Source organism: Cynara cardunculus (assembly GCF_001531365.2).
Source record: "Cynara cardunculus var. scolymus isolate 2C chromosome LG 1, CcrdV1, whole genome shotgun sequence".
In the NCBI taxonomy this organism is placed as follows: Eukaryota; Viridiplantae; Streptophyta; class Magnoliopsida; order Asterales; family Asteraceae; genus Cynara; species Cynara cardunculus.
Genome location: NC_037528.1, coordinates 14319924 through 14333445, shown reverse-complemented (window position 1 = coordinate 14333445; position 13522 = coordinate 14319924). Strand labels below are relative to the sequence as shown.

Below are 13522 nucleotides of genomic sequence, written 5' to 3'. Positions count from 1 at the left end.
ACAATGAATTTTATAAATTAATAATATTAATATATTTATTAATTAATTATTCTTATATGAAAATATTATATGTATGTATATAATTTAAAAAAATATATATAAATATAATGTAATTGAATTAATTTAAACATTAAATCTTATAATTACATAAAATTATAATTAATCAAATATATAAAATTACATATAACTAATATAACATTCACGAGGTCTTAGAAGCAAAAGCACCAAAGGTTAATTTATCTGTTAATGTTATTAAGTAAAAATAATTAGAATGTATACATAAATAATTAATAAAGGCTGTAGTGAGAACCATTTTTAAAATGCACATGAATTATGTGTCTGAAAAGTAATTGTAAAAGCTGATGTAACACCATAAAATATATGTAAATGAATGCTTATTTTGTTGTCTAATCGTCAATTTTGCTACTTTTACACAAATTACATTTAAATTTTTATGCTATTCTAAATAAAATATTTATTTATATTATAATAAATATTATAATGACGTACAATTTTAGGTGAGATAATGACGTATCATAATTATCTGCAAATAAATTTGAACCGTTGGTTCACTTAAATCAAACAATAATAATAATAATATAAAATTTTCAGGATATTAAAAAATAAAAACACCAACATTTTGTTTTTATTTATAACCATATACAACATGAGTTTCTAAAACAAGGTTTAATTATCTTTTTTAGTGTACTAGAAGGGTATTCGTGTAATGCATTTTGATGTTTTGGTTTTTTTTTATGTCGATATAATACGGTTTTAACGAAATAATTTAATTTATGTTTAATAATATAATTTTTTATAAAGATGATAACTAAGTATTCTGTTAGAACTTAATGATTATTCTAATTATACTTTAGATTTTTTGTATTTAAAATGAGATGGTTATCCAATATTTGATTATGTTTATATGCAGTTAGTTACATAAATTCAAATATGAAACTTTAATAAGTTGTATTTATGCAAAAATATTTTTAATCTTAAATTTCAAGCAATATGCATCAATAAACAGTAATTCATGCATAATAAATGGTTTTTTAAGAGTTTTTATCATATGCTTTATAATATAATATAAATATATAGTGTATTTGACGTCATTAAAAATACCAACCGTTAACATCCGTCTTAAAAATTTCCATAATAATTACATTATTAAAATACTTTATTATATTATTAAAAAAATATAAAATAATGATTCAATTTTATTGATGAGATGAGTAAAATGTAAATATATCAGTATTATGTACTAGAATAAATATTTATCAAACTATAAATTTTGAAAATAGTTCCGTAAACAAATTGTGAATAACGTATGTACCAATTTCATGTGTTTTTTAAGGGTGTAAACGATACGAAACAACTCGATAGCTACTTAAAATTGACTGAGTCAAAGCTCGATCGACAATCGGCTTAGATTGAACTCGAGCTCGACTCGATATACTAATTAGTCGAGCTACCTGATACTCAACTCGGAAAGCTCGTGAGATATTTGATTTTTTTATATATAATTAGTTTTTATAATATAATTTGTAAAATATAATGTAAAGTTTATGAATAAACTTACCAATAAAAAAATATATCGTATTTTTAGATATTTAAACGAAATTGTACATTTTTGTAAACTATAAATGAATTCAGAGTTTGAGCATAAAAAAATGTAATCGAGTTAAAGTTGAGTCCAAAAACTCGCTTTAAGTCAAGTTCAAACATTGAAAATGATTATTGAGTTTGAGTATAATTTATTTATAGTTGAGCTCAACTTGCATCATTTATACAAGTGTGTATAACATAAAAAATTAAGAGAAGTTGTGAATAATAATATTTTAAAAATGAATTGAGAAAAAACATTAAAGGAGATTTTATTGGAAAAAGATAATTGTATTAGTTAGGAAGAGAGACAAATATGGGATAAAAGTGGGACCAGCGCCATGTCAGAATGATGTGTATATGAGTTGGAGAATCATAAAGTACCATCGTACAATTTGGTCCTACAAACCCAACTACATCTTTTTTTTATTTATTTATTACTTTTAAGTATAAAATAAATAAAATAATTAATTCATCTTTATTACTTAATTACTTCTTGTTTATATATATATACACACACACACACACATGGTATACTCGTGCGATGCGGTGCGGGTGAATCACAATTTCGAAACATTAATTTAGCATTGAATTATAAATTCTTGTGATATTTTACAAGTCAACTACTATATAAAGTTAAATGTTAATACGGTGTATTAGCAAGATCAAATGAAAAAACAATTGCACACGTATTGGATTTCTAAACCCATATACTCGGAACTCATTACAAAAATTTGAATTTAAATTTAGTTGAAGTCTAAAAAAATCTCCAAAAGCGGAGACCATGAAACATTTTTAAGAAGATGTTTTACCAGGTCTAAAGCTAAAAATGGGAGGAAAAAAAAGATGAAAGGAATAAAGCAAAACTAAGACTTTCTGTTTGGGTGATATTGATGGTGTTGTATTAAAAACTCGAATATAATGCTTTATGAGTTGTAATTAAGAGTTTTTTAAATTCTTGCATAAAATGGTTGTACTTTGTGCATAAATACTTGTACTTAAGACTTTGGTTTAAATACTTATTAATGTAGTATAGATATATATAAGAGGTGAGTTATTACACAACTTTTTACATTTGTACAACCAATACAACTCAATCTCAACCGTCCATTTAATTTGATGAATATGTGATTTCATAAAAGTTTTTATTGTTTCATAATATAAAGTATTGATCATAATCAATGAATTCTAATTTACATAGATATTCAAATCATAATAAATGAACTCTCATCATTTCCATAAATATCTCAATTGATTGAGTTGCATTGGTTATACAAATGAACATGGTTGCATTTGAAATATACCCTGTATATATATTATATGTATGTATATATAAAAAATTGAGTTTATCTATATTGTAAAAATTGATTCACCAAAGATTTACTGATATTTTGGATTTTATTTCCTAAAGGAGTTACCAACAGGACGTTCCAACTTTTTTGCAGGTCATGCTACATCCAAAACTTTTGATTACATTACATAAATGAGATGACATATAATATATGTTAAGAATAAAAATGGGTTAAACCTAAAACGATTAACAATCTGATATTAAACTTAAACCAATAATGGTTTGAACCTAAAACCAAATAAGTAATGGTTTGAACCTAAAACCAAATAAGTAATGGTTTGAACCTAAATAATTTCGGCTTTAGTTTTACATAAGTCGATAAAAAGACCTTAAACACATGTAAATTTGGGATCCAAAATTTTGGAGGCCCTGTTCAAGATCTCACATTTAACATGCTAAGTGACGGATCTGGTTACCAATGGGTGTTACTTCTATAAAATCTTGGGAGTTTACAGTAGTACTACAAAACTTAAACTTAAAATTTTAGCGATTAACTATAACGAAACACAAAACCCTAATTATAAATCGTTACAGTTGAAACCGATAATTCAATGTTTTTTACTGTATTAATTTTTTAATTTTATTACATAACATGGTAATCATATTATGGTATTAGTGACAAAACTTTGTGGGTACACTTGATTTATGTTGAAGTGTGTTAAATTTACACATCATTCCAAGAAACTCCCAATCACATGGGAGACACTTGTGGAGATAAAAAGGTGATGGTACAAAAGAGAGATTGGTTTCTAGAAAAGGTGGCAACTTTTTCATTCATTTTAATTGGTTGCATTATCATCACAAACAAATCAATCATAACTATAAAAGGTCCAACATGAAATATCAAGGTTTCAACAAATACATTCTCTTTTATTGGTTCTTTGAAAGTATGGTACGTTTTCATAAAGATTTGGTAATGTGGGAGTTTTAGTTTTTATAGATCGGATAAATAATTCATGGTTTTAAATCGAGGGGATATAGATATGTTTTGGATTCGTTTTTAGTCCAGTCTCGTGACATCTAAGTTGACTGGTCGGAATTTACAGAGCAAGAAGATGGTCGGACGAGGTATTTTTACAGAACCACAAAGGACTATCTAAATTGATTTGTTTTTGCCAATGAACTCCAATTACATCATGGGTATTACAAGAAAAGGGTTCTTTTAAAGTGATATCTAGCCGTTGAGAGCGTTCATTGTTCTTGAATAGGCTCATTCAACGATGTAAAATCTTCCAACGTGATAAAAGAATATCTCAAATGGAGGCAAGTTTTCTTAAATTTGTTGGCTTCGTCCAATTCTGCAGCTGAGAGTTCTGCAGCTGAGAGTTCTGCTCTAATGGAGGTGCATATTCATATTGTCACAAGGATCCATAGGACTAATTGTGGATCCAACAAAAAAAAAAATAGAAAGATTTGAGTTGTTTTGATAAAGTAACTGATAAAGTAGCTGATGAAGTAAATATGTTTGACAAAAATTAATTGATAAACTAGTTGAAAATTGTAAAATGAACAAATAATAACATGTTTAAAAATTAATAAATTTTAACGTTTCATAGTATGTTTAAAACAATCAACTAATAATATAATACATTGTTTGATACAAACTAGATGGTAAAAAAAATCAAATAATAGAATATGTTAATTAATAAATTTTCAAATTTGATTTATTATATAAGTGTATATATTAATAAGATGTTGGATTTGTATAGCCACCCATAGATAAATTTTATTAAATGATTATTTTAAATAACCATTATCTTATATATAATTTAGTTAATTAATATTTTTCTTTAAAAATAATTAAATTAAGTATGTTATTAATTCATTTATCAAAGTTTTATTATTTGTCAAACAAAAGTAATATATAACTTAATTTTTTATGTAATTTATAAATACATTTTCTGGATTGTTATATTTGTTTTTTTACTATTAAACATACTAAAGAACAATAATATAAAAATAAATGATAAAATGAATAATAATTCTAAATAATCAATGGTTGATAATGATGAATAATTTATAATTACGATTAATTAATAATTTAAAATTAATATTAATTAATAATTGAAATTAATTAATTAATTACAATTAACATTTAACTTTCAAATATAGTTGACATTGAAAATATGTATTAAGTTCTAATATTTGAAAATTTGTTACATTTAGGAGTCATTTATCAAACACTTATTTGATAATGGGTAGTTTATCTTACTTGTTATATTGTTTACCAAACATTTACTCGGTCATTTATCTTATCGGATGAACATGACACGAACCGAAAATCTTACCTGGTAAGAGCGTAGACAATAACCGAGAGTCTTTTCCGGTAAACGAAGGTGATGACTCTTATACAGTTAATCTTTACCGGATAAATTGTTACATACAATTCCGTTTTTTATAAACTAGAATCTTATCCGATAAAGTAAGTGAGAGTATTAATTTTTTTTTTTTGGTAATCGTTTATCAAATAAGTGCATGGGTAAACAACCCGAGGGAAAAAACCCTCTCCCGTAAATAAAAAACTAAGATAAATGAGTAAACTACGACTTTCGTCCCTATGGTTTCATGGTTATAATGATTTTAGTCCCTTGTATCTAAAAACTACTCTTTTCGTCTCTATTTTGGTTCTATTTTCGTCCTCCATCCAACTCTGTTAGAAACAGCCATTAAAAATCCAGAAAATGTTTTTGAGAAATTACATATTTAGTCCTCGTGATATGTGGAGTTTTACATATTTATTCTTAAATTTCATTTATTACTTCTATTTCTTTATTATATTTTTAATATTATATATACACACACATAGTGTGTATGTATATCAGTATATGTGTGTCTTTTTTGATTTAAATATTAAAATATAATAAAATAAAGTTTAAATAAAAATATGGAATAGTAAAAGTAAAAGTAAAATACATTTAATAGAATAAGAAACAACTTGTTGGTATAAGATAGAACTAACTTTTTTGTCCTCAAATCCTATTAAACTTGTTCAGATGGTAATTTAAAATAAATAGAAAAATTAAATAAATCAATAAAAATAAAAGGTTGTCAATTTTAGGAGATTTCAACCTAAAATATTAGGAAAAAAAAAGATATCGTTTTTACTTATCAATAACTTTAAAGAAATTTTTTGATTCTTTATTACTTATCAACTACTTTTCAGTATCCCATTTTAAACGAACCGGTTTTTAAAAAGAATTTAATAAAAAAACCAACTAACTTTTAAAATAAAAGAACTTTTATAAAATAATAAATAAAAAGATATTAATTAAAATATTAAAAATTCATTTATTTTATTAGTTGTACTATATGTTTTCAGCATTATTATAGCTATAATAATAATAAAAATCGAATAATTTAATTAAAATTATTGATAAGTCAATGATATAATATCAAAAAATTTAGGTTGAAATCTCAAAAAATAAATAATAATTTATTTATTTTAAATTATCAACTGAATAAATGTAATAGGTGAAAAAAAATAGTTCTATTTTATATGAACCGGTTTTTATTTTTATTAAATGCACTTTACTCCCACTATTCTATATTTTCATTTAAACTTTATTTTTTATTAACTAATCAAATTTGTTTAATATTTAAATTAAAAACATACACTATATAGTATATATGTGTAATATTAAAATAAATGAAACTTGAGGGTAAATATTTAGAACTTCATATACAATAAGTACTAAATATTAAATTTCTCAAAAACGTGTACTATTTTAAATATGTAGTATTAAAATATAATAAATAAAGAAAAAATAATAAATGAAATTTGAAAACTCCATATACAATTAGTACTAAATATTAAATTTCTCAAAAACGTGTTTTAGATTTTTAATGGCTATTTTAAACCGAAGCAAAATGGAAATCATAGCGACGAAAGAAACAGTTTTTAAAGACTAGGGACTGAAATCGTTATAAACACCAAACCACATGGACCAAAATCGTAGTTTACTCACCAAAATAGGAAGAAAAACAAATTAGACCGTATGTTTCAAATGACTAACGAATGGGTGCCTTTGTAGTTGGTACAAATGAATGGAAAAGCCAGAGGTGATACATACATGCATTGAAACACCATAAATCAAATACCCATTTTCTGCTACGCTACCATATCACAAATCTTCTATCTCCTCCTCCTTCCTCTAATTCTACTACCATAACATCTATAGTTTAAAGAAAAATGCATCTTCAACTGCTCGATTAGCTCGAAAATCCAAATCCCATGGATCCACCCCCAAACACTACTCGTTCTTGTGCCATCGATCCATACGAATATGCTGCTGCTTTAGTTTCGTTATCATTCCCATCCTCATTATAGACCTTCGTCGTAGCTCTCTCAACAGCTTCGAGAACATCGTCCTTCGTCACATAATCACCGTCTACAACATAACCAACACAAAAGTAAAACACCGACCAAAGGGTCAATGGCTCAACATCCTCCGTCCCAACCTTCTTGGAGGTTGAGGGTTCAAATCTCATTATAAGTGATGAATGTGTGTTAGTTTTGCCGTGTATATATACACACACACACATTGTTAAGTTGAGAACAAACCTCTGCGAGCAGCAAGTAGTACGGATTCATGAGCTATGTTTTCAAGATCAGCCCCAACTAAGCCTGGGGTACGTGACGCAACAAGCTTGCAAATCGCTTCTTTATCTTCCTCCATCGGCACATCTCGAAGATATAAACCGAAAATCTTCCGCCTCCCATCCTCATCTGGTTCACCCACCACTACTTTCCTGGAGAACCGGCCAGGTCTCATCAAAGCCGAGTCCAGTGTCTCCGGCCGGTTAGTAGCACCTATAACCACCACGTTTCCTTCTTTCTCAAACCCATCCATCTCCGTCAAAAGCTAACACAATATCAGCAAAATAACAAAATCTATTACATAATTTCAAATGCAAGAATGTTTATCAAGAAATAAATTATTGGTATGACCTTGGGTTCAAACATTGTATCCAGGAATTGATATTTTTAAATCCATAACCCTACCGACATGTTTGTCGATGACACCCCTTACATACACAAGAATGCCTAAAAACATGTCAAAAAGTGGTTGATTTAAATAGCACTAGTTAGGAGGTCATTTAGCAAAATAACCCGTACGTAAACTACCTGGTTTAAAGTTTGGTCGCGTTCACAATTCAAAGTTCTTCCACGTTGCCCACCGACGGCATCTATCTCATCAATGAAAATAATGGAAGGTGAACTTTTTCTTGCCTCTCGGAAAAGGTCTCTAACACGAGCAGCTCCCGTACCAACAAAAACCTCCACCAATTCACTAGCCGAAATGGAGAAAAACGATACTCCAGCTTCACCAGCCACAGCACGGGCTAATAACGTTTTCCCTGTTCCTGGAGGACCAGCAAGCAGAACCCCTCTCGGTAAAACTGCCCCAAGTTTCATGTATTTGCTATCTCCTTTAATACATAACACAATCTACAAAAGTTGAAATGAATCAGGCCAAACAATAACTCACAACCAACCAGTTTGAAGTAAAAGAAGGGACAGATTACCTCAAGAAGTTCAGCTTTGGCATCATCAACACCCTCCACATCATCAAATGTTACAGATTGTTTCTTGCTCGGTTTTCTCTTTGTCATTCTCCCAAGACTAAGTTGACCATTAAGCTGATAAAATGAAAGCAACACCATTATCCAGTAGGGGGCCAGTTGTAGCATCGCAAACAGCACATTTTTCATTGCTCCACTGAAAAGCTCAGGGTCTGAGCCATAAGTGATCCCCTGATCTTTCATCATCCTAATGAGATGATGCTTATCGTCTCCCACGTTTCTTGTATGGTACTGCCATTTCGGAACAGATGCTTTCAATAATCCTGTTGATCCTGATTGAGTTTGTGGAGTTTCAGCATCTTGATCACCCGAGGATTTGGTGTTGTAATAGATCTTTCGTGAATTCTCAACAAATTGAACTCGTACCACACTCCCATCACGAATGCCACCAACTAGATCCGAGTAGGGAACAACCATGTGACGTGATGCATGATGCTTTGGATGAGCAAACGAGAAAATCCCTAGAACCACGCAAAAAGAAGCCCCAACTATAATCGTGTATATCTTTGGGCCTACTTTACCTCCAAAAATTCCCTTACTTTTATGAATCTTTCTTTTTTCCGTCCGCTTGTCTACAATATAATTCAGAGACACATATAAAAATTGAGTTGATAACCAAATGCACATGATCTCAGAGAAAATATTGCATGACGTTTATAACTATAGGCATTTATAAATATAGGCATCCAAATATATATATATATATATATATATATACACATATGAGCATACTCCAGCATAAGTTGTACTTATGTGGACAAGAATGAAAGTCTGTTTCTTTATTAATTCATGTGGATCTTAAGAACCCTCCATCACTAGAAGCTGCAACAAAACCATGGTGAAAACACATTTATATATACAGTAAAATTGTACGATCAATTTGCCAAGGATATAACTTTAGGAAATTGAACAGAAATCATGAGAGTTTGATCAAGTCTGCATATGAAGTAACGAAACACGAGTCAAGAAACATAGCGGTAGATTCTCGTTGTTAAGATGGGAAAAAGAAGTAAAATTTTTGCATACCATCTTCAGTCTCTGCAACAGTGCCATCTTTTGCCCATTGACATTGGAACTTCACTGATGTTGCAGATGGCTACAAAACCATTTCAGTGGCAGCAAAATAATCAGTATTAGTGTACAGTCCACACATTCAACTTTGCAAAACAGTATTCAGTGGTGTTAATCTACAAGAAGCACAGTTTATATCGGCTTTAGAAGTTACAGACTAACTCATTCAACTGGCAAGAAGGTATAATATAACTATTATGGATGTACGGAGCATATGAAGACAGAATTTGGCGAACTGCGGAAGTGAAATCACTAATTACACTATAGACCGAGACAAATTCTGTCCCAAAATTAAAATTTACGCAATTTCACGAAGAACAGACTGATTTGAAGTTAAAATAATGCAGTCTACGAACCTTCTCATCAATTTGTGCAATATCATCCCAAAACGACGATAAACTGGATCCCGAAAAATCACTCCAATTCATGTTGCCACCAAAACCCTTATGTTCCTGGATGAGGAAAATCGTAAAAAAAATGCAGAATCCAAAAAGTAAGAACATCAAATGTACAAAACATAATACGCTACAAAAAAAAAAAAAAAAAAAACTATATTAGTATATTAGCGGTGACCTTAAAGAGTGCCGAAATTGGTTCTGCAGCATTCCCCGACTGGACACCATAAGACAGAGGAAGCGTGAAAGAGGAGGTTGGCGGAGTGTATAAGAAAGACCTTTTAGATCGAGAAGACGACTGTTTTGAGGATTTTAGGGCAATGATCATGGACGAGGGTTTCAATAAGAGGTTAGCCATGGCCATGGGGATTTTAGGTGTAACGTGGGCTCCAAGGTATGCTTAATTATTCGTGTTACACTAGGAAAATTAATGGAGGAGTGAAGCAGAGGATGCAACAGGAATATGAGGGTGACGACGAGTCTCCAGAAGGATCGATCGGAGAAGCTCTCCCTAGGCGGTGCAGTTGAGACGGTTCCAGAGGCTTGCTTTGACGTTGATAACAACGGCACGGTTAGTCCGCCCTCCTCCGGTCCTCTCTATCCCTATTTAACCGCTTTCGATATTTTTCTTTCAAATCGTCTATATATTTTATTTTCTAAGGATTTTAATAATTTATCTAAATTATTAAGAGGTAGATCTTGTTCGGCAAAAAAATATATTTTTTAAGGGTTATAAAACCATCTGAACGATTTTGTATCATGTGTCTCCCTTAACCATTCAGCGCCTTAATGTCATTGTAAACAATTATATTTCATTTTTTACTATATCATGAAAGTCTCTTAATCATTCTGACCACTTAATCATTCTGTATCAAACCGTTCAACAACTAACAAACATTATCAGTTTATAATTGAATTATGACATTGAACTAATTGAATTGTGACATTGAACTTGTATAAAATCATTACTTGGGGATGAATTACTCATTTTTCAAATGGATTATGTATATTTTTTTTTACGTTTTCATGGTTAAATTATAAAATAATTATCAAGTATGTCAAAGTTAAATGGTTGAGTTGTTGAATCGTTCGTCTACGAATCGATTCGTACAAATATTTTTATGAAGAATTGATAAAGTAACTCCACTCTATGATTAGTGAATTTTACAGTGGAATCATAACCATAATATAAACTTGATGTGCCACCTGGAATAGACAGATATAAATATATGCAGATGCACATACATAATGTAAATAAGGCGTAGAGTATATTACGTTTTCTGTTTCTATGTTATTTTCATTTTTCCCAATTTTGATCCCTAGAGTTGAAAACCACAATATAGACATTGTCGTTTTGTAAAACTGTTTAGAATCGACCGCTCCCTCTACCAGATGTTAGCTTTCGTCCGTTAATTGAAGGGCAGTTCTATATTTTTCTCTATTTTTCATTTATAGTTTATTAAAAAAATATATTAGTATTGTATACTATACATATAAGTGTAATTATTTGTTAATCCATTAATTAATATTAAGTTTACAAACTCGTATGAGTTGTTTGTTTTTTCATCAATGGTAATGGTTAAATTGGCTATTATAAACTGGTGAAAAAAGTTCATATGTGAAACCAAAAAGTGAATAACACTATTTAGAAAGTTTAAACAAAGTTCATAGATGAAATCAAAAAGTTTATGGTTAAAACAATAATTTTTTGTTTCAAGCTCATGCATGAGATGATTTAGAAAGTTAAAATAAAGTTCATAAATGAAACCAGAAAAGCTCATGATATAACAATGATTTTTATTTAAAACCCATACATATTTCTTTGTTTGTAAGATCTGGTTTGATGATCTGGGCATGAATTATTTGTAGAAAAAAAGATTTAAAGTTAAAAATTTCAAATTTTAGAAGGATGAAATAAATTATGAAATATGATAATTAAGTGAATGAGAAAATTTATGGTAAGTGAATGACCGTAGATTATATAATGTGATAATTAAAGAATATAATATCAATATATGAAAAAAATAAAAATACCCAATTTATAAAGTTAATATTGATCAATGAGTTAACAAATGATTATATATATATATATATATATGTATGTATATATATATGTGTGTGTGTGTGGTGGGGGGGGGGGAGAGGATGATCGTAATTTTATATAAATTATTAGTATTTTTTGAATTAATGTAATTTTTTTATGATAAAACATTATATTGAATTTGTTTTGTTACTTATCGAATGCCCCTTTTATATCTTGTCCAATGCCAATAAAATGTCAGGAACGGGAATAAAAAACTAAGAACGATGGTTAATTCTTTTGGATCAGAATCAAAGAAAGTATAGAGTTCTATACATGAGACTCTTATTGAATCTTTATTTTTATTTTTTTTCGTTTATGTGTATAATAAGTTATTTTTCATATTTTTTGTCCTTTGTATAAATTATTGAATTTGTTTGAATCATCATATCATATGTGCACACAACACAGAAAAATGAAGGACATTAAATATGGTGTCTATTCACATGTGCATGCAACCCAAAAAATGAAAGGCGTTGAATATGAACGCATTCACATGTGCACGCAATCAATAAATTGAAGAGGATGAACACGGTGACTTGTTCACTTGTACACGCAGTTGACAAAATAAAAGACAACGAATACTGTGATTTATTCACATATGCATACAACCTATAACATGAAAAAGGTTGAATATGATGATGTATTCACATATACATGCAACCAAGAAATTGAAAGACGGTAATTACGGTGCTTATTCACATGTGAATGCAACCCTATTAATGAAAGACGATGAATACGTTGATTTATTCACATGTACATATAACCTAAAAAACCCTAGACCGTGGAATATATATTTTTTCTAAAATTTTGTTTACATGTAGATTTTTTAAGTATAATGGAAGATTTCCCATAATTTTTATAACTTTCCTTTATGGAAATTGTATTTTGGTCCATAATTATCCATTTGGTGAAATGTACCAAGATAAGTTAGTTTTATTAGTAAATTTTAGTAACCGTACTATTTATATAAATCAATGACTATGAAGCCGTTTTCTGGTTTTTCACTTTTTTACGTATCCGTGTCCTTTATTTTCCATTTGTTTTTAATTTGTTCTCATTTAAAAAAAGAAATAAACTTTCTTATTTTGAATGATAAAGTTTTTAAACTTGTTTTGTGATGAAAACTACATGTTGTATTTTGAAGTCGCAACAAGTAAATTTTAATATTTGATGGAAAACAAACCTTTTAATATCTCAACTATAGTATTATATGGGGCCAAAATGGTTAAATTTGGAGAAAAAACATGTAAAATAATAGGAGTGAAATAATTTATTATTAAAATAAGTATAACACGCATCTTATTATCAAATTAAAAATTACTTAAATAAACTAATATTTTGTTTTAGTCACGTGGTTAACTTAATAAGCTTAATTGTTTTTAGCTTAATTGATTCAGTTTATTAAAAGGTTGATTTGAACTTAGTACAGTAAATTAT

General features: G+C 28.9%; 1 protein-coding gene across 4 annotated transcripts; it reads right to left on the bottom strand.

Moving 5' to 3' along the window:
- Window positions 1-6925: 6925 nt before the first annotated feature.
- On the bottom strand, window positions 6926-10565 carry LOC112507959 (probable inactive ATP-dependent zinc metalloprotease FTSHI 3, chloroplastic). Of its 4 annotated transcripts, none has more exons than XM_025112726.1 (8): window positions 10181-10565; window positions 9964-10059; window positions 9563-9632; window positions 9076-9108; window positions 8480-8997; window positions 8079-8402; window positions 7515-7815; window positions 6926-7341 (listed from the first exon to the last, which is right to left on the bottom strand). In XM_025112726.1, the coding sequence occupies exons 1-8, from the start codon at window positions 10364-10366 to the stop codon at window positions 7163-7165; spliced, it is 1707 nt and encodes a 568-aa protein (XP_024968494.1). In that variant the 5' UTR covers window positions 10367-10565; the 3' UTR covers window positions 6926-7162. The 4 variants fall into 4 exon arrangements, with proteins under 4 accessions (XP_024968494.1, XP_024968511.1, XP_024968486.1 ...); XM_025112743.1 differs by having other exon boundaries at window positions 8480-8928; XM_025112718.1 differs by having other exon boundaries at window positions 8480-9108.
- Window positions 10566-13522: the final 2957 nt, after the last annotated feature.

Coding starts and splice junctions, on each gene's coding strand:
- LOC112507959 (XM_025112718.1), bottom strand. CDS start 10,366: ATGGCCATGGCTAACCTCTTATTGAAACCCTCGTCCATGATCATTGCC. Junction 9,109..9,562: donor TGTTGCAGAGACTGAAGATG/GTATGCAAAAAT, acceptor ATTATATTGTAG/ACAAGCGGACGGAAAAAAGA. Junction 8,403..8,479: donor CCAAAGCTGAACTTCTTGAG/GTAATCTGTCCC, acceptor CAACTTTTGTAG/ATTGTGTTATGTATTAAAGG.